The sequence below is a fragment of the Ciconia boyciana genome, chromosome 3 (assembly GCF_034638445.1).
Source record: "Ciconia boyciana chromosome 3, ASM3463844v1, whole genome shotgun sequence".
NCBI classification, from domain to species: Eukaryota; Metazoa; Chordata; class Aves; order Ciconiiformes; family Ciconiidae; genus Ciconia; species Ciconia boyciana.
Genome location: NC_132936.1, coordinates 87130044 through 87152192, shown reverse-complemented (window position 1 = coordinate 87152192; position 22149 = coordinate 87130044). Strand labels below are relative to the sequence as shown.

The following is a 22149-nucleotide window of genomic DNA, read 5'->3' as shown; positions in this document are numbered from 1 at the left end:
ATGTTGATCCTGCTTATGAACTCTCCTCTGCTGGCATCCCTGACACAGTCAGTCTCTGTTCAGTGACATGCCTCTTCATAAAGGCAAGGGCCAGACTGAGCTTATGAGCAATATATAACTTGTGTACACACTTAGAGGGCACCTATATCTGTCCCTTTTTCTCTCTCCCCCACCCCAGTCTAGAAAGACAACTTTCTTCCCCTTGTTTAGGTAAATGTTTGCAAGGTTGCACAGGCCCTCTGGAACAGCAAACACTCAGAAGAAATGGAAACATGTCCAGAGCTGGAGTGGACAAATGAGTGTCAGTACCTCACTTGCACCCAGAGAAAGGGAAGGTGGAACTGTGGCCCTGCAAACATGTTTCTGCCTTATTATTGACCCGTTTCTAGTAAGATCTGAACTGGCATCTAAGGCATAATGGCCTGATATTAACCTTTGACAGCAACAGAACTTTTCCGTAAAACATAAAAGTTCTTAAAAGGACTGACTGCTTTTTGTTACTGTAATGAGCCAGGGTGTATTTCATGGTCATAAAGGAAAGATGAAGTTGTAGTCCTAAAGATGGATCATTGCTGTCCGCACCAATATGAGATTTTCTGATAAATAATTGTATTTTTTCCTACCAAGGTTTCGCAAATTCCATATTTGATTGCCGTATCCAGCAGTTGCTTAACTTTTTTTTTATGTTTCTCAAATTTATCATAACTTTTCAAGACTTCCCTCTGTAGGGTTATATTAGGTGTTGCCTCATGAGCTCTATTATCTTTTCATTCCTAGGACAGGCTATCTTTTCCTGATTCCTAGAAAAGTGGTAGAGTCTGGGCAACAGTTCTGTAGGCCTTTGGTGGATGTCAAGAAAAATTAAAATACTTCTTGCTCTCACAGAAGTACTAGACTGGAATAGTGCACTTAACATTGAATATTTCTACCTCAGAAATATAAAGAAACCGGGGTGGGGGTGAAAAAAAGATGGAGATTAATGAGAAAAGAGTTAATATATTTATAAGTCAGTTTGTACGAGACACTTGCTCTCGCTACAGGAGAAAAAAGGGCATTTGAAGATTGGTGGTATGATCCCCTAACAGTTTTCCTAAGAAGGTGAGACTTTTGCATAGCTGTCACTGCAGCTGTGCATTATCTGAAAATATGTATTCAGAAAGCAACATGCATCCGAGGGTATGCGGCAACTGAAATACATATATAGATAATGAGGATGCTGAACAGGAAAATCAGTTCAAACAGGAAAAACAGTTCAAAATCATATTCTTTTTTTCAAACAACACTGAAAAAGTATTAGGGAAAATATATTAGCTCTTCTTGGCTTTCTTGCTGATCACATGTAAAGTGCAAGCTATACTGACAGTTACCTTTCTAGAGTTTTCAAAAGTACGAATGCAAAGCATAGACTACCAGTGACACATTAAATATACAATGAAAGGACAATGATAACAACAACATTTAAAAACTCAAAACATGCCCTGTTAAGTTTGCTTGTGGCTTTCCCTTTGTTTGGTTGGGGTTTTTTTGGTGGTTGTTTTGGTTTTTTTTTTCCTTCAAAGTTGCTTAATCAGAAAGAAGTTATATTACTTTGAAAATTTTCACTTAAAAGGATACATCTTTAGGATAGACATAGCATCAGAAATTTCGACCTCCACAAAATATTTTTAAGGACTTTATAAATTACCCAGATAACAATTTCTGTTGGAATGTTCCAGTTATCCTTGACTGCAGCATGACCACAAAAAAAAATAGTACTGTTCAGAAAACCTTTTGGCAGACCTATGCTTTCACTGTAATTTTCAGGTGCATTTTTCTTTTTATTGCTACTGTATTTAACGGTTTATCATGCATAATTTTCTCTACAGCTGGTATTTTCCAGTTCTGCTTTATTTCAAGTGAGAGAACTGAGTGAAGACAGTAGAAAACTTCAGAAAAAATAATTTGTTTTTAACCTTGCACCATTTTTCTTCCCTTTTTTTTTTTCATCTTCTTTCAAGGAAATACAAAGTCTGACACTTCATGTTTATCTTTTGCATATAAATGCCTGGCAAAGCAATATACAAGTTGAAATGCCAAGTGAAAAGTGTTTAAAATAAGAACTGGCTGACTGCTTTCTTTAAAACATACACTTTTAATCTATCAGTAACAAAAAGTAGTACCACCTTAGGAAATACCATCTATGAAAAGCCTTTGGGTAAATTATTGTAAAACAGTGTGACTCATATTTGCAGAGACTAAATAAGGAACAGCCTCTATTAACAGTCCATATGGAAACTGGGATATAAAATATCCAAGAAACATTGCTCACAGCATAAAAGTTTATTAAACTAAACACTAAAGTGGAGAGAGAAGAGGCAAAAAAACCCCAAACCAACCGGGGGTGAGAAAGAATGATGATCAAGCTAAAAAAAGAAAAAGTAATAAAGTAATAAATTTTATAAAATAATTATAATAATTAAAGTATGCTTCATGAGGCAGCAGCCTGGTGAATAATTCACAAAAGGTGGCATACTGCAAGACTTTAAAAAGAAAAGTCTCACTGTATCTGTCACTTGATTTTGCCGCCAATGAAAATCTGCAGAAAGTTACTTTGACCATTAATGTTCTAGCCTGCTCTTCAACTTTATCAGCAGAAAAACTTTCAAGAACATCAGCTAAAGAGGAAAATCTAATCTCTTCAAATAATAATTTTTATTTCGGTGGCAATGGGCAGATTTCAGATTTCTATCACCTACGGATCTGTCGATCTAAGCTGAGATTTTGAAAACCATCATGTTGTACATTCTTACACCTTTGGGCAACACTTATTTTTTTCATCAAGATTTTACTCCTTTGACTTCTCAATACCAAGACACCTTCACATCACAGCATCTTGTCTTTCACTAAGAAAAGTGGAAATGTAAAATCAAGAAAAAAAGCCTGAAGGACAACTTCAGATATCAGGTTGAACTATGATCGGAGGCAAAATATTTTCCGTGTAAAGGCTTTGATAAGACAGTTGTTTTACCAAACAAGATTCTTCATTTTTGGGAAAATAATTTATCTTACTTGGAAAATTGTTCTTCTTACTGCCAATTTTGCCAAAATACTTTAATGCCTAAAAGACAATGAAGAGAGCTTGACATTGCCAGACCTGAACCAGCACCATGCCAAACTTTTCTGAGAGGTGAGCACAAACCAAGACATCAAAGGTTTACAAAGTCTAAACCCTGCCTCAGCTGAACAAACAAAATAGAGAGGAAGATTTAAACTTGATGAGACAGGTAAAGATTAAAATTCACAACAAAAATCTACCTGTGGTTTTCAGGATGGATCATTTTCAGTCTTAATCTCAGTGACTTCGTGGACTGCAGTTACACAGTCCTGTCTGTCCCCCTGGGAAAGTCTCCTTCATCCCATCAGCTCCGAGTCTGGGTTTGGGTCTCTTGGCTGTTCTTCCTAGGGATCTCCCAGTTTCCTTTCCCACTGCAGGCCCTTTCTCGCTGTCCTTTCCCTTCCCTGTCACATCCTGCACCTAGAGCCATTCTGTAGGTTATACATGGTCAGTTGCTTTCCGGCTAAAAATACCCTTGTCCTAGAAGGGACCAGCTGGCAGCCACTTTTTTTCTCTGCTGCTTCAACCCATCCTCTTAGCATACACATACATTGAAATGAAGATAATTAAATGATCGTATCGCAATCCCATTCTTCTCTTAAGCTTTAGATATATAAGAAAAATAGGAAGAAAAGGTTTTGTGCTTATTTAGTTAATGTCTTTTAAAGAAAAATATTTTGCAGTGAGAACCCTCTGGAGGATGTTTGTTTGTTTGTTTTTAGAAAAATAGCCTAGTATTTTGGAAATGAAAGAACATTTTTCTTAAATCCTGTTCTATAAAAACCACAAGATTAAATTAACCTGTATTAAGTTACTAAATCCCTGAATAGGAAACCAAAGATAGTATTTAACTGTCAACTCAATTCCAAAGAGATATACTTAATTACATAAAATTAAGTCAGACAGTCAATAAAATGAAACAGATCCCTGGAGAGCTGCTGTACTGTGCTAACATTTGCACCACACTCTTGCAATAGGAGCAGAATCCAGTCTTCTTAACTATGAGACTGCTTGCTCCAATATGTATCCACTTACACTAAACATATATGGTATATGCAACATTGATTATATAGCTGCCTAAGGAAAGTTTTCAACAACTTCCTGAACCAGTATTCTGATGTGTGTGACAATTACATAGGGTGAGTACTCCTGAAAAAGTGGCCTGTTCTTGTCAATTTACCTGAAAATGGACTGATATCAATCATTTAATGAACATAAAGCTTCAACCCTGTTAATGGTAAGGCTCAGAGGTAGCTTCATTACCTGTATACTGAGGTCACTCAAGTTGCTAACAGATGTAGGATTATATAACAGTGGTTACAGTTTTCATATTTATATTTCTTTAATTTGTCCTTATATGGCATTTATTACTTTTTAAACAACTGATTAATTCTTGGCATAATTTTTATAAACAAAGGGTCACCACAATGCAATATCTGCATGCAGATGAAAGCAAACTTCATAGCTCTTCTAATACACGGACCAAACAGTATGGCTAATTTTTCAAAACTACTGCCTCATTTCTTTATGCCATATATACCACACCTGCTCATGTCCACGGGCTGTGATTTGCAATATATGGTTCAGTCTGAGTCTTTTCTTAACGTAGGGTCAACTGACTTTTTCCTTCTGTCTTCCTGCTTCCCTTCCTTTTTCCCAACTTAATTGGATAAATATTTACAACATGTCATATCTTGATGCCTTGACTTGTTTTCACTAAATATGCTATTGGGAAATCTTTAATCAACTTGCAGGCCTGAAACAAGTCTCCCATACCTTGGATTCATAGTGGCATAGTAGTTACATGCTCTGCCAAAAGTGTTGTTCAGAAAAACTGAAAAACTTTAGCACAAATTGATATTAATGTCCCATTCAAAAATTATGACAATTTGGGGGGGGGAGGGGGGAAGGGGGGGGGGAAATCTGTTAAAAAAAAAAAAAAAAGACTGAGAAAACTCCAAAAGGCATTCAGTACGTTGCGTGCTAATGAAGTGAGGCTGACTGGTTTCTGTGCAATTGCTCCCAATAACATTCTCTGAGAAAAGCCTTTGAACAAACAAACAAATGTACCTTTCTTGAAGAATAAGTTTGTTTTCCTTCTTCCAGAAGTCTTTGAAGTCAGAACTGAATTCATGCCAAATACTGAAGAAAGAATGTGGGGACACCTCTTTCTCTCCCATTTTTGGTTTCATACAGAAATAGGCTGCAGTTTCCAAAAAGCTGTCAAAGAAAGCAAAACCAGAAAATGTTTCAATACCCACAGATGCAAAATTTTTTTTTTTTTTTTTTTTTTACTTAACAGTGATGTAGTATTTAATTACTCTTGGTATCAGATCTAAAATAAAAGAATAAAAAAACATAACAGTTCTGAGCTCTTCATATAAAGTAGATACACAATATAAGATGATTCTTCAGCAAAGTTGGGATCTGGCATTTATCATAGGTTCTGTTTTTGACCAAAGTATTTTCCATTTCAAAAGCTAAAATGAACTCACTGTCCGCAGCCCTGCAAATCCACACATCCACACTTGCCCATATACTGCTTTTCTGTTGTGTTTAAAGCTGTTTTCAAAACAAGAGTCAAAGCCTATAAAGGACTGTAAACAAAGTTCTTCAAGTTCTGTTAGATCTATACTACAACACGATAGGGTAGATAGCTTAGATTGAAGCCTACACAGAAATGTTAAAACTCAAACCTACTGTGTACTAAACAAGAAATGACGCAACAGAAAACTGGGCCAGGAGCAACTGTGCTAGAAAACAGGTGCCCATTATGCCCCTACCAGAACAACCCAACAACCCCTTCTGAGCACAGCAAAAGTAAAGTAGTGTATTAAACACAAAAGCTACACCTCAAGTAAGAACTGCTGCTGAAATGCAAAGGTCATATTTCCAACACTGAGTGAGGACTGTGACTGCAATTAAATTTAACAAATTTCTGAGTTTGAATTGCTTCTATTTTATTTCAAACTTAAAAATATGTAAGAATGTTCTAGGAAGCTACAGAAGAATTCTTTCAAGAATTAATTGCTTGATTAACTATTATTCCATTTTATTTTTTGACTTAATGTTTTGTAAATACTGGAGCTTTTAAGAACATTTTTCTCATCTGAAGCTCAACATAGAAGCCTCTGGAGAATTGGTTATTCTATGAAAAATTCTGTGGAAAGCTGTCTCTTGAAATATAATTGTAGATGCTTTGCTCACTGATCTATTACTACTCATTGACTCCTATGATAATTTTCCATGAAGCGCACATCACAGTTTTAATCAGTTTAATTATGGGAAAAAATGCAATTCCAGTTAAATGGATACAAATGTCATTTTACTCACAGAATTTACATCTTCATTCATGGACTACTGTAACTGGAGATAGAGCTACAACTATTAAAGCAATAGTACTTATAATTTAAAGTATTTAATGGTGACAATAATATACAAAGATTTAACCATTCAAAAGGGTCAATCTCACAAAATCTCTGTGAAACTGTTTGTCCTAGTTCTCAAAATTCAATACTCCAGTTGTTTTCCCCAACATAAAAAATAAATATCTACCTAAATTATCCTATTTCTAAATAAAAAAGCCTACAGCTTAAAAATTTAACATCAGTTTACCAATCAAATTCTACACACTTTTTCTTTTAATTTGTAATTCATTTTTCCATCTGCTGAAGCAAAATGAAGCTGTTGAGCAACTAAGATGCAGCACACAAAAATGTAAAAGACAAAACCATCCACACTTTTTAACACATTGCGTTGATACTCAAATGCCACCTTACCCAAGTGTACCATTTCTTCAGCTCTCTCAGCCTACCATGGCACTCTGTTCTGTAAGTCAGCGATTGGTTAATAAATAGAATGTCTTTTTTGTGGCTGGGTTTTGTTATGTTTTTTTCAAATTATTTATAGATGAGTGATACTACTGATTAAACTAAAGTATTCCATTTTACTTACCTATTTACATTTTTCCCACAGTTTTATACTGGGGAAAATATTTGTCGTCTATCCTGTGGTCCCACAGAATCACTCAAAAAGAATATCCCTGACATTCATCAGTCAGCTGCACTATATTTTAAACTTGTTGCCTACTTTCACATATTTTCTACTTTTTGCAAGACTGCAAACATACCAGGGAGATCTTTTGGTTTTCCTGCCAGCCCCTTCCCCTAGACTTACAGCTCTGGAGCTGGCTAGTGGGGAAGTCATATAAAAGGCTCATTTAATTTTTCAGAATGAACTGGCAACATTTTTGAAGGAACATGAGGAATGCAGGACACGAGAGAAATCTGGCGGCATCAGCTGAGTCAATGGCTTATTTTTAAGGAAGCTCTTTGAATGAAGGTCATTAACAATTTACAGAATGTAGAAAGATCAGAAGTTCAAATAAGAAGCCTTGTTCTGAGAAACGTGTCTTCAAACCATTCTGCAAATGACAATAATGTAAAAAGAATTTGACAGTGAATGGCCATCCTAAGGAATGCTTTTAAATTTGAGGTAATGAGCTAGAATTCCCTCACAGGAAAACATCCCAAGAAACAGGAAGCCAAGACAAAATGAAATTCATACTGTACAGGAGAATACTCAAAAAAAATTTGATAAACAGAACTAACAGTTATTGGAGATGCAAAGGCTTCCATTATTCTTCAATTATTCCAGCTATCCTCTGGGAGCAGAAGGAGATAGTCAATGTTTTTTTTCTTTGTGACTGAAAATCTCCCTGAGGACCACTTGTATAACCAGTACAACCTTACACGTGCATACAGATGTGTCTAACAGCTATAACTTAATTTGTAGGTTTATAGAGAGAAGAGAAATGCTCAGCCAGGTTGCTTTCCTCCCTGGCAGTTACTTTGGGAGGTAAAGGAAATAAGCTGTTTGTGAAATGTGAAACAGCAGCAGCGTAGCAGGTTGTCACTGTCAATACGTCACACCTTTCTAATGCCTGGTAACAACGCACAAGACATCAGCTGCAACACAGTAATACTTCAGGGCACAAATCTCCATGAATCAAATATTTTTTCTATATATGCAGATCAAACAGTCAAGACAGTTACTATATTTTTTCTAACCAGAGAGGTCTACCCTTATTTAGCAGTTAAGTCTCTTAGAGTACATTTAGAAGACATATGGAAACCTGCTTGCTATACATTTGATGCTGTCATTTTTGTAGTACAAGACGAAGTGGCATAATTCACACATGAAAGACAAAGAAAATAAAGTGAATCCAAATGCATCAAATAATAAAACATGCATAGTAATAAATCCTCTATATTACCACGCTCTTTAAATATCTGATTTGGAAATGTTTACATATGTCAAACTAGACGTATCTCAAAGCTGATTGCAGGAGGGGACATGCATTTTAAATACAAAGAGAAATTTGGATGACATCGCCATAACCCCAAGACTAGATATCATCCTTTCAGACTTCAGCCAGGCAGCAAATACCTTTTCTCTGGTGCTTTTCAGTGGGACAGCCCATTCAAATTTTCCTGTTGATCCTTCAGCAGATTTTGAAACAAAACATCTGCAAATACCATTGATACTGTTCCTGACTATATGTGCAGGCACAGAGACATTTGAATCAAATAAGGGACTAGAGTTTAGAAGGCTTTTGTTCCTATACCCAAATTAATTTCTGCATCATACAACCTTGGGAAACTCATCTGACCTCTCTGGATTTCATTTCACCTATCTGCAAAATGAAATGTTTATTACCAAACAGGTGCTGCAAATCTTGTTTAGTGTCCATTTCTCGAGCGAAAAGGTTCTTACTTTTCCATACTCTTAGTGAGTGTCTTAAAAGAAAAGAATGTGCATTAGAGACGAGATAGCAGTCATGGAAGAGGGAAGGAAGGGCATGTGAGTTATTTTCAGGGATTAAAAGAGGTAAAGGAGGTCACTGGCTTTGCTTCAAACAGCCTGACTTTTCAAGCATGATTAAAAATAAGGCAGTGATGTTCACACCACTGTCTTATCCTGACATAGCAAAAGCCAGAATTCTTTAAACAGATTTCAGACTGGGTTTCATATCCCTTATGCTGGCCCTGAAGGGAAATTAAATAAAATTAACTCTCTCAAAACAATGGAAGAGTTGCTTGTCCCTGACAAGTAAGGAAAGAAATAAGATCAAGAAAGATGATTAGTTCCTTTTGTCCTTTTCTTGTCTTCTAATTTCATTGGTTTAAGTGTTCGTGTAATTCAGAAAAATCACTGCAGACTGAGATGACTGAACTCACTGCTTACTCAAATGTGGAAATTTGATGAATGAATCACTGGACTTTTCTGTGTGCTCCCTTGCGTACAACTATGAGACTATGTAAATGATTTTTCTATTTGGAGGGAACGAAGGAATGGATACAGTAACAGCCAAACCAAATTTAAGCATATGAGAAAGAAAAGAAGCTATTCATATTGCAAGTGGCTCATTGACAGCATTTCTAGCTAATAGATCTGATCTGTTAGGAATGTTTTAAGAGCAGCTATGGATTATTCAGTTTTTTTCCATTCCATTCTGAAGCCAGTTAGCAAGTAGTTGCAGACAATGATTCAGATTCAAGTCTGCTGTGTGCAATGCATTGGCCAGTTTATAAATATGCACAACACATGTTTGTACACATGCATGTATGTATGTGAATGTATGCAGTAGGTCAAGCAAAAGGAGAGGGAGAGGAGATAGAGCAGCTGGCAACTACAAAAATACTTCTTTTGCAAAAAAAAAAAAAAAGCAATAGACAGGAGTATTTTAATCTCAGCATCATTTGATGACGCTTTCATGGCCAAACAAATAGCAAAGTAACCATAGGTACAGTCATGCCCTGGCTGACCTTTCTGAGAAATGGTGAACACACGCACAAACACACACGCATCTGGTTTCCCCATACAGCAAACTAAATCACCGGCAAGAGTAAAGATTTGTTTCAATGTGTATTTAAAAGCAGAAAAAATGTTGCTACAATTCTGCAAGAAAGATTCTGTACTGTTTAACAGATTACATATTTTGGTTGAAGTACGAACCTGGATATTCTTGATTACTTGGGTTTGGCTTTATAAATTGTTAAGCATCATTTATGTAGGTTTGAGATTAAGAACAGGTAGTCTTACTGGTGGTACTGTGTTAGTTTTGTGAAGCAGTTGTGTTTCAGAAGCGGTTCTGAGTCAGGCAGGAGCTGCTAAGGTACATTTTAGCTTGATTAAAGTCACAAGTAAAATTTAGACTTTAGACTTAAAATTTAAAACCTAACATAGTCTACCAAAAGAAAGAAGGCAAAAAGTGGAGAAAAGACTACATGTGCCTCTCACTACTTTAAACCTGACATGAATTATATTTAAAGCTAAACTGAGTTGGCAGGCATATAAGCCAGTTCAGAGTGTTGATCCTGAATTGATGACTATATAGGGAGGTTGAGTACAGTGTATCAGTAACAGCACTTGCTTCCTGGAAAAGCTAATCATATGAATTGTCATATTAATTCTTGTTTTGTTTTACAAAGAGAAGGCTTTGTACATATTTTCTTTGTGTTTTCAACATCTGAAAGCATTAACAAGAGTTAATCTTAAAACAGAATACCAAGCAGTTCAAAGTCATGCAAAATTATATAAAATTAAATAGATTAAATAGAACCAGCATCCTGGTTATTGAGATAGCACAAGGCTTTGAGGAAACTTGATATGCACAGCATCCTAAGAAGCCTCTCATTTTCTATTGACATATTTTGTTGTGGGTCTTCTCTGCTCTATAACTTTACATCACTTTCTTAACTCTTTTTTTTTTTTTAAGTATCATTGCCTCTCCTCAGTGCTGTCCCTTGTCCTGCATAATCAGAAGTGAGAAAATATAAAAATAAACATAGGTGCATTCAAAATATTTAGTACTTAAATGTCGGCAAGAAATTTCTTGGCACCCCTTTCCTCGCCCCCCCCCCCTTTTTTTTTAAGGAAGAAAAGTATCTTTCTTATATTAAAAAGAGATAATATACCAGCTTAAGTCAGACGCCAGAATCATTAATCTCTTCTTTCATTTGCCAATTTATATTGTGTAACTATGGATTTTGTAATATTGTTCCTTAGAAAACAAAGGTCTCAAGAGATTTTTCCTTTCCTCTAAAAAAAACCCTGCCAAACATTTGCAATGTTTTGAATCCTAAGTCATCTCCCTCATCTCTAGTCCCTTGCCTCCTATAATTTCATATTAAACAGAAAAAGTGTTTTATTGCTCCAAATAGATGAAAAGTAACAGCTTCAAAAAAAAAAAAAAATCCCTCTACCTTTGAGGTACCATTTTTTCCCACAGCAAAAGCCCAACAAAAAGCATCCAACGTGAAGAACAGGAAATTATGTTTTGAAGGCCAGTCTGCCTTGTTCATGAGAATTTTTATTTCCATCGACCCCCAATACTAGGAATGCTTTACAGCTTTAATATTCATCAACAATGATCAATATTATCAGTTGTACACATTGATTACTAACACAAATGTACAACTTATATATTTTATACTTTATGCCACACACTGAAAGGCAGCAGACCCAGTAACTGAAACAGAGCATATACTGTGACACAGACTGTTACATTCAATAGGTATTACAAATATAACCTTGCACTTAAAACAAATATTTTTCAGAAAACTAAAATTTTTAGATGACTGATGAACTCATGGAGTTAGCAATGAATAAAACCTTCACATATCAGATTGCCATTTCAACCTCGGTTCAAACTGTTATTCCAAGCCCTTATATTTACATTTTTCAATGGGTGGGTATTTCTTTAGTCCTGTCTTTCAGGAACAAAGTCTCTCATCATAGGGGTAGCAAAGTAGCAAAATAATATGGCCATAACTAATTCAAATTATAGTTTTGTTGGAAGGTGAATTTGAGCACTGAGTTTTTCACAATCTGTTTATTTTAGAAATTAATTTTATCAGGTCCAGATTAAGGTATATCAGTTGGGAATGATGAAGAAATTGGCCAAATCACTTCCTGTTGCTTATATCTTCTGGAAACATTAGGTTATCAGGGATCACAGTTAACACCACATCTTAAAAGTACTCTTCAAGATTTTCCTTCTCTGGTTTTATTATTTGTTTTTTCTTCCTATTTTTATTTTCATTCTTCTCTAAAACACTAGGGTACAACCTGGTCCCTCTACATGTTTAGGGGGGTTTTTTGGTGGCATAGGATTAGGTGCTAAATTATGTCACAGCCAGGATGGAGCTATCTTGGCAGACAGAACTTTTCTGATGACAAGAGAAACAGTCTTTAAAAAGCCATTCTGCACAGATTGAGTCAGCCTCCAGCTGTTTGAAAATCAAAGATCAGGAAATATAGGTTAGAGGTATTTTTGCTACCTTCACTATATCATGTACAAAATATTTGTCACCCAGTAACTGGGGTTTATGTGAACCCAAATTCTGTTATGCATATTTAAAGGTTATGTCTCTGTTCAAGAATATTATTCAGATTAAAATATGAATTGAGATAATACATTAGAAACAGAGCTAACCTTGTGTTCCTTCTTGTCTCTGACAATTGTATTCTAACAGGCTACTCAGAAGAAAAAAAGGAAATATTTTTTAGCATGCCTCTTCTAATGCATTTTTAATTTGCATGTGCTTTCTCCTGTCATTTTAAAATGACAATTTTAAACAGGTTCAAACTTTCTCTCAAAAACTTGGTATTTACAGTTCCCTAGATGCATCGGTGTTAGCTGCAATCCCACATACTTTGCATGAGCATGTAGGTTCTCTTTCTCAGAGTTTAATGCCTTTAATTTTATGTGGATATCATGTGCATGCATGCCAGCTAAGCTGTTATGTAGACACAGATAGCTCTGTGCTAAACTGGGCATATACAATACGAGCATGCGTAAGACAACGTCATGTAATTGTGTGCACTGGAAAGTCAGGCCCAGTAACATATCCAAGAGAAAACTATTTTTCTGTCTTAAAAAGGACTGACATATGAGCTTCAGACATATTAAATAACCCCTGGCCAGTTGAACTTGAAGTAGTAATAAGGTGCCAGTAGACACAGAATACAGTGGTAGAATGAATTTCAACAGCAGCGATCTGACACGCAAGCTGCTAGCCTCAGTGCTGTAAGAAACACCTAAATGCCTCATGTTAAAGCCCAACTTGTCTCCAGATGTTTCTATTAACACATCTCATCTTCACTGTCTAGTGTAATGGAGGCCTTCTGAGCAATCGTTATTACTTAAAGAGGTTATAATTACATATAGAGATAGTATAACCATTGTGTACTAAATATTGTGTTAAAAGTTTGGTAAGTTTTTTCAATTTATTGATGTCAACCTCAGCCTTGTAATCTTCCTGCTCCCATGGTATGGCTCACTTTTATAAATGAAATTCATGCAGGGTCAAGGTCAGAGTTATCTAACAAAATAAAAAGTAATTTGCCTTAAACCTAGAGCGGATTATTTTGATATCTAGACAGAAACCACACAGATGCTTTACCAGATTTCATATACATATAATATTAACCCACGCTCTAAGACTATAATCCAGCATAGATTAAAATTTGTACATATGCATTTACAAAAACACACTCTAAAAATAACCAGCAAAATGAAACTACATGTCTGATTGGGAGTATTGTCATGTGCTCTTTCTATTTTGGTGCTCAAGTTAAACTTAGGTTTCAGTTTCTATTCTTTGAAAATTATAGAATAAAAATGCTCTGAAATACTTGGGTATTATAGAACCTCCTAGCATTTTAAATGTTTTGTGATGCAGTTTCATCTTAACCCTTTGGGGTTGCTCTGAAGAGCATTCTTACTTAACTCAATGTACAAGAGCTCTCTCCTTAACAGTCATGTACACAGGATTCCCTAATATCATCAAAAGCCAGCACAACCATGAATGGAAGAAATCTAGCCTTTGGAGAAGACAGAAACATTCACAGGGGCTTTTATATTCTTAGAGTCAATTACAACAAAATCCCATGAAAGTAAATTAAAATCCTTCAAAATTTCCCCCCATACTCAGCACTAGTGAGGCCGCACCTCAAATACTGTGTTCAGTTTTGGGCCCCTCACTACAAGAGAGACATTGAGGTGCTGGAGCGCGTCCAAAGAAGGCCAACGAAGCTGGTGAAGGATCTGGAGCACAAGTGTGATGAGGAGCGGCTGAGGGAACTGGGGCTGTTTAGCCTGGAGAAAAGGAGGCTGAGGGGAGACCTTATCGCTCTCTACAACTACCTGAAAGGAGGTTGTAGAGAGGTGGGGGTCGGTCTCTTCTCCCAAGTAACAAGTGATAGGATGAGAGGAAACAGCCTCAAGTTGTGCCAGGGGAGGTTTAGATTGGATATTAGGAAAAATGTCTTCACCGAAAGGGTTGTCAAGCATTGGAAGAGGCTGCCCAGGGAAGTGGTTGAGTCACCATCCATGGATGTCTTTAAAAGACATAGATGTGGTTCTTGGGGACATGGTTTAGTGGTGGACTTGGCAGTGGATAATGGTTGGGCTTGATGATCATAAAGGTCTTTTCCAACCTAAATGATTCTATGATTCTATGAAAATTTGGGTTGATAAAGTATCAGATTGAAAAGGTCTTTACATGCATTTTTCAAAAGTTATGCATTTATAACTGAACTCCTGTCTTATCCCAATATATTCTCTTCATAGTAGTGACAGTATCTTTGTTTAGAAGAGGAGAGAAAAATGGTTCGCATCTTCTACAAGGATCAAGTTTAAATGAAAAGGTGGCAGCCATTGGAATTGATGGAAAGATTGTAATAAATAACCATATCACTCTGGATATGTGAATTATTGATATTCACACATCCAAGCAAAGCTAAATAAACCATACTCCTTTGGCCTAAGAACACTCTCTCATGTCTGGAGGAGCTGTTCCCATCCCTTCCAAGGATTACATGAAGGCTTCATGATGTTTCTGGTCTGGGGTGACCATTGCCCTAGTTGTTTCCTTTGGGGTGGAGAAGGAACTTTTACCTCGTCAACAGACTGATTAAGGTAGAACCATCTTTCAGGCAGCAGTTCAGAAAAGCGGGTGCGAGTTATCCCATGAGAAATATTCATTTAAGACACAGTGCAGAAGGGATCTGGCTCACCAAAGCTGTTTCTTAATCTAGTTTGTTAAGGAAGACAAGAAACAAGGCAACAAGGCCAAGGAACAAACCAAGGAAGAGTAGAGAGGCAACACTTTTTTCCTAGTCACTTAACTTCCATATACAAGAAGCACAGTTGGGTTTCAGCAGTAGGCTGAGGCAAGCCCTATACTGTGGTGGGGCTGATGGCAGCCTTCCATCAGCTGGAAGTTATTATGGAAGGAATGACCTATATTGTACAAGTTATTACTGGATAGTTCCCAGATGAGTTAGTGCAATTGTGACCTAATTAAACCACATCCCTGACGTTCTGCTTTTCTATTTGCATATACATGACAACAGCAATATAATATAATAATCCTTAAAGTAAATCTTAAAATACAGCAAGGAAGAAAGTAACAACTGTAGTGACAAATCAAAATAAAAGAGTAAAAGCAGAAGTGTTATCCACATTCAAGTCACAGTCATTGCAAATGTGAACACTATACTGTGAAAGTCTTAAACAATTTAACTAAACAGCTCAGGTAGACAATATGATGAAAGAAAAAACCTACTGAACATAATCAGAAGGTGATGCACAATGGAGAGGCACTGGAGCTAATCACACATACACACACACACACACAAGCGTTTTACTTCAGCTGTAACAGCTCAAGAGGAATATCTTGAATTTTTGAGGACTACTCAGTGAAACCACCTGCTGGACATAAACTGGAGGTCAAAACAATGTGCCACATTTAAAGATTTTAATTTCTCTGGTTTTTTTCATTAATTTTATTAGCTACATGATTCTTCTCTTAGTTTTTTTTTAAGCCTGAATTTAATGCTATAGCATTAGTTTTGGGTATGATCAGACCGCAGTTATTTTAACTATATTGTTATCAGGGTCTTACACAGAGTGTTATCAATACTACTTAGCTGTGTAACTGTTTTTGCACCTTAAACTAATATCCTTTATCTTTTACTGTAAGATCTAGGAATAGGTCCTCTACATAAACTGTAGAATAAATTGCATAAGGATGAGTTTATGTTGCCGAATATTAGAACTCTGAATTGTACCCCAGTCTGTTAAAAGTTATATTACCATTTGTTCATACTAGCACTGAATGCCATTAAATGCAAACTAATTTAAAACCAATAAGATAAAATGATTTTTTAAGCAAGCAGCCCAACATCTTTAAAAGAAAAGACAATGCTTTTACAGACAAAAATCAATCGTGCAAATGGTTAAGGACTTGCAGTCATTTGGCAAATATTTTCAGAAAAGACAAAGACTTCATCTTTCAGGGAAAGATCAATTACCCATATTTCAGAAGAGCCTTTTTGACATAACTAAACTGCCATCTAAGTTTCCATTACTGCATTACAAGCCCTGATATTTTGTCAGAGACAAGATACTAAACTAGAATGATCCAATCTGTTTAACAATCTGTAAGCTGCTTCTATACACATTTCCTTTGCTCACCAAGTATTTACTTTTTGCTGATGCAACTAATGTATACCTACAGTCTGAAATGTATTACTATGAGCAATTAAAGTCTGCATGCTGGGAGCCACACAGCGAGAAAAGAGACCTAACAGTAAAGGAATCAACAAAGGATGAATGGCCAAAGAGTAGTGAAAGATGGAGTCCAACAGCATATTCTTGCCTTTCAGTTAAAAGCGTTGTTTTTTTTTTTTTTAAACTACATACCTCTCTCCATTCTGAGCTTTTCACCACTTTATTTCAATCATTAACTCAATTTTCACTTTAACTTTACAGTTCACTTTTGGAAACAATCCAAGCCATTGTGTGGAGGGTAGTGAGGCGGGAGGAACATTTACTGTTTTAAAGGATTACCAGACTTAGGTGCTACATTTCTAGGTGTTGCTTTTCAGCAGTGCCATTGTACCATACTGTCTGCTATTTCTCTAAGTGTCATCAACTTGTCAGCTCATAAGCAGGTGTAAAGCTTTGTTCGTCCCCAGGTCTCATGTTCAGTGAAGCCAATGGGAGTCTGCGAAGAGTGTTGTGTCAGGACTACTTTTTTTGCAGGGAATTTAAAGGTAAACATTTCTCTTCAAAATTAATGTCATTTGTTGCTATAGCAAAGAAAGCAACACCACATTGCTAAATGGATTATTAAAAGTTCTGAAAACAGAAGAGGTGCCTGGGAGGCTGCACTCAGGAAGCACTTAAAAGCCTAAAAAATCACTGGAATGTGCAAGTAATGGGAGCAAATTATAAAATAAACCAAATAAAAATATCCTGATGTGGGAAGATGAGTGTTCCATACCCAGCCACACACATCCTAAATTCCCCAGTTGATACTTATGTCAGAAGGCAGAAAGTCCTCTGTTTGACTTTTTATAAAACAAATATATATTCTCATAATGCATTGAGATTTACTAAAGAACAGATTAAATTCTCAGATTTGTCAAAATCAGTGAGGTACACAAAGCCATGATAGTGAGTGGCATTTCTGTCTATCCAACCCTCATTAGGCATCACAGCAGGAAAAACGGGTGAACAGTTTCACCCCAAATCAAGCCACCATTATATGGGACTGTTGTCTTAGTGACCTATGTTATCACTTCAAGCAGGGTTATACTGTCTGAAATGTTAGAAATAAAAGGATCTGTAGGGTTCTTAAGAGATTCTCAGCATACATTGCCTCTTACATGAGTGCAGTATGAGTAAACAAACTGAGCAATTTTCAGTGCTACTGGACTGAACTTAGAATCTGATGCTTCATTGACTGAGAGATAGCAGGAAGAATTGAAGATCATCTGACTGTGTCTCAGGTCTAAACCAAACATCTCCAGTTCAATTTGTGAATGATTCCCGAGGTGTTATCTCAAGAAGAGATGAATCATTGCAGGTAGAGGGGAAGAAAAAGATCATCTTAACTATTGCAGTGGAAGAGAGATCAGTGTTACAATCTGGATGTATTTTCTTCTAAAAAAAGACCCTAATCTGGAAGCCTTCCAAGGAGATCAGAACACAATACTGGGTAAGGTATTATAAGAAAGTAATAAAGCTACATGCTATTCCTTCATAGCTATCCAGCTGAATAGAGGTAACAAGGCAGAGAATTAGGACCTTCAGCTTCACTGATTGCCGTTTCTGGTAATTCTAGTCAGGTTGTTTAGCCGTTGCTTCTTCAGGAACGAAGTGCAAGAAGACGAGTAACTAGCTCATTTACAATTATAAACCAGCAAGGTTATGTTGCTGCTGTTGCTATTGCCTTTTATCCTAGCATGGTAGACGAGACATCGTCTATCATACTACTTTTGACAATAACTTTGATGCAATCTTGGTTTCTGCTTGCTGTGGATACTGTAATCAAACTCTCTCTCATTCTAAAATTGTATTAAGCATACCTGGAAACAATAGTGCTTCTAATTTTTTCTCCCTGCTTAAAGAAAATCACATCTTGAAAGATTAGAGATATTTAAAGCTAAGTAAATGAAAATACAGAAAACAGAGAACGTATTTGTTGCTTGGTGAAAAGTGTGCTGTATCTCCCAGTTTTCAAAGATGCTAAATTTTAATTATAAAGTGGTTTAAATGTTATATACAGCTGTATGAACTGAGTATATAGCTATGCATCTTGGGACAGAAGACAATCTAAAATTTAAAAAAAGCGCCAAATTGTGGACTCCTAAAATATAGCAGCATCTCTTTCCCTCCTCTTCCTCTCCTGTTTTACTTCTTTCCCCTCCCCCCAAAACAGTGGTTTTTACTTTAACTTGTCAAGTATTTCACAGTTTCTCAAGTATTTAGCAATAAGGATCTAATTGGAAACTGCCAGGTTCTTTTTTATTACACTTTATCAATATTGTTAAGGGAATGATGTAATTGTTTGGGGTTTGGTGAAGACATTCCATGTCACTTCAGTGTTAATACCAGGCTGGAGCCTTCCTTGTCTGCCTGCGTAAGCTAGATAAACACAGACCTGTGTGCTTTCTTCTCATCTCGGGATACTTACTCAGAGAGATCTTGGAACATATGCCTATTGCGAACTAAACATTTCACTTTTCATTTTATCCATGTGCCAGAAATCCATTCCTTGGATAAACACTTTACATACTGACACTCTTAAAGTCACTAAACACGATAAATAAAGAGAGAATACATCATTTCAAAACCGATTAAACATTTTCTCACTTGTGACAAATGAACAGCTATACACTGTATGGAGTCCTTGGAGCAGACATTCCATTTTCTGTGTCTTTATTTTGTGTGGAAGATTAACTTTCCATTTCAGCTCATCTATTGCACAACTGAGCTTTTCTAAAATACACATTGCTGCATTTTCCCCAAATCATTATTCATTTTAGAAACATTTTTGTTGTTATTGCTGCAAGAGCTTTTCTTTTAGATTTTCATATTTTTATGGAGATATCAGTTGTGCCCAAACTAACAAAAAAAACCAAAACAAAACAAAAAAAGGAAAATGTGTAGTTTTTACTGAAAGCTAAAGAAATGCTATCGTGGGGTAGACCTGAACTTATACACGGGCTGAAGTTATCCACTTCAAAAAGGAAAATCTAAGCACATTAATCACATTAATTTTGCTCCATCTAATCCATCACTTTTCCTTGCACTACCTGCTTGTCTAGTCATCCCATGCATTGCTGTTCTACCTATGATTAACCAAATGTAACTAATCTTTTATTTAGCTTTTAAAGTTCTCATCTTTTTCACCCATCCCCTGCCAAAAAAGATCCCAAGCATTTTATTTCTAAGCCAAATTAAAGATCTTAGTGAAATAAATATACATAATACTAAAACTATACCATGAAGCTGTCTTCAATATTTTAACAAATACCACTAATCCGATTAAGAATTTCAGTGGGAAGGTGGAAGGAAGAAAGAAAGAGAAATGTAGCCTAAACAATAGTAAAAAATAACTTTGCTCTAATGTTGTCCTAGCATAATTCCTCATGTGTTCCACAAAAGGTTTTGCATGGGATGTTATCCTTGCTAGATATTCACGGTAAAGAGGAACAAAGAAGCTGAATTTTCTTCTTTGACAAATGACTATGTAAAAGGAGCTGCTGCACTCAACATAGGGGGAGAAGAAAGAGTTAGCACAAGTCAGAAGGAGCAGACCAAGCTGAATGAGAATCCAGGGAGCAGTTTGCTTTCTTCCCCCATATTGTGGATGCTAGATATACCAATAGGAAGTTTTTGATATGATGGTTCCAGTGCAGTCAGGGAAAAAAAAATAAGAATGGAGAGTGAATTAGACCCCAGAAGACAGTAACAGGTCACAAGATTTTCTGACTGGATTGCAGATTCCCCTTGTCCTTAGATATCTGTCAGCTTTGGACATGTAGTCTAATCCAGTTTCCACAGGAGAAACAGTTTCCTTAAAAGAGCCGTCAGAGATCACAAAAATTTCTTCTCCTAACAGCAGTTTCTTCTCTCAAAGTTTTATTGTGAAGGAAATTTTTAAGGATAAGAATTATGTAACTCAGCAGTTAAACAAACCTAAGAAATTTCAGGAATGCCTTTCATATACTTGAGCAAGAGGTATGATACTAAGCCAAAGCAATACTCCCTTTGTTCCATTTTTTCCATCATGATCCTGCATCACTGATGTACCACTCAAGGACCTACCATCTCCTTACAAGTAAGGAGGGAGCTTCCTGTGGCAGAGGAACATCCACTCTCCCCTTAGCTTCTTTTTCAGGTACTATCTTTAGTAAACGGCCCAAGGGAATAGAGAGAAAACGTGGTGCTGTACCAGGAAAGATGTCAACTGCACTGTGGCATTACAGCAGGTAGCAAATTTGGGCATTGGGGCCATAGCATGGCTAATAAACCATAGTAAAAACTAGAACCTTTTAGTGGTATATTTTACGGGAATCCTAGTGAGAGACTTCTCAGCTCTGGGAATATATAACGAATATATTCATTAGCATATATTCAAGTGGCAGCTGTAGCTAGTACAAAAGGAAGATGCTATTTTTAGTGAAAGAAAAACAAACGCAGACTGTCAGTTTCACTAAATTTGGACTATAAATGGTGTGTGTCATATTTTGGTCTTTTGCTGGGACAGATAAAAATCTGTCCCGTTTAAACACTGCTTCTGGAGAACATTGCCAAAAAATCAGAAGAAACCACAAGTTGAGCAATGCAGTGAAGTTCCCAATTTTGAAAACTCTCTCAACTGCACACATCTGTAATGAAACTTAATGAGGTATTTTGCTTTTTGCCACAAAAAGCTACTTGAAGATGTATTAGCAATTCTACTAAGGAAGTCACATTTAATTATACATATCATTAGTATATTAAAAAACAGATTTCCATTCTTTATTTTAAAGCAGATATTTTATAAGCACAGGAAGTGGTACCTAATGAATATTAGTTGTCTGGGGAATGCTACATGTCTGTCAAATCACCATGGTTCTGGTGTAGTATGAACAGTTTTCTCTCAGTCCAAATGGTATATTCTGAATTTGTTTTTACATAAGGTACATGCATTTTCTGAAAGACAGGAGTCATGTGCAATATTTCTCTAAAGATAGGCTACGTGTCTATATTCCTTCAATTTTTTTTCCTAATTGTCAGATTAAAATTGACAATAAATAAATATCACTTAGTTTTCTGAGTGCATTTCTTTCACTATTCAAAAATAAGATAATGCTGGCTTCCAATACAGCAACTTCTACCAGAACTTATTTTTCAAAGAAAGGTTTTACTGCATTGTTCTTTCTTACCTTTTATGTGCTTCTGTCAGTGACTTCTCTTCATTTTCTTGGTCTATTTTAGCTGTAAAAATACAATCAAAGAATTAGCTACAAGATGAAAGAGAAAGTTGTTGTTTCAGGATAATGTTCATTGTAAATATGTCATGTATAAAATGTATAGAAACCACCTGAGGATATACTCTTGTACATCAGTTCTAAGAGGAAAAAAAAAACCAACCAAAACCAAACAAACAAAAACAACAACAACAAAAAAACCACCCCAAACCCCCACA

The 22149-nt window shown here is 36.2% G+C and overlaps 1 protein-coding gene across 1 annotated transcript in view; it reads right to left on the bottom strand.

Annotated features, from left to right (window-relative positions):
- The window catches only part of FMN2 (formin 2), a 164348-nt gene that overhangs the window by 13288 nt on the left and 128911 nt on the right, over positions 1-22149 (bottom strand). Inside the window, 2 exon segments of the mRNA XM_072856452.1 lie at positions 5165-5314; positions 21887-21938. Coding sequence (XP_072712553.1) covers positions 5165-5314; positions 21887-21938 — 202 coding nt within the window.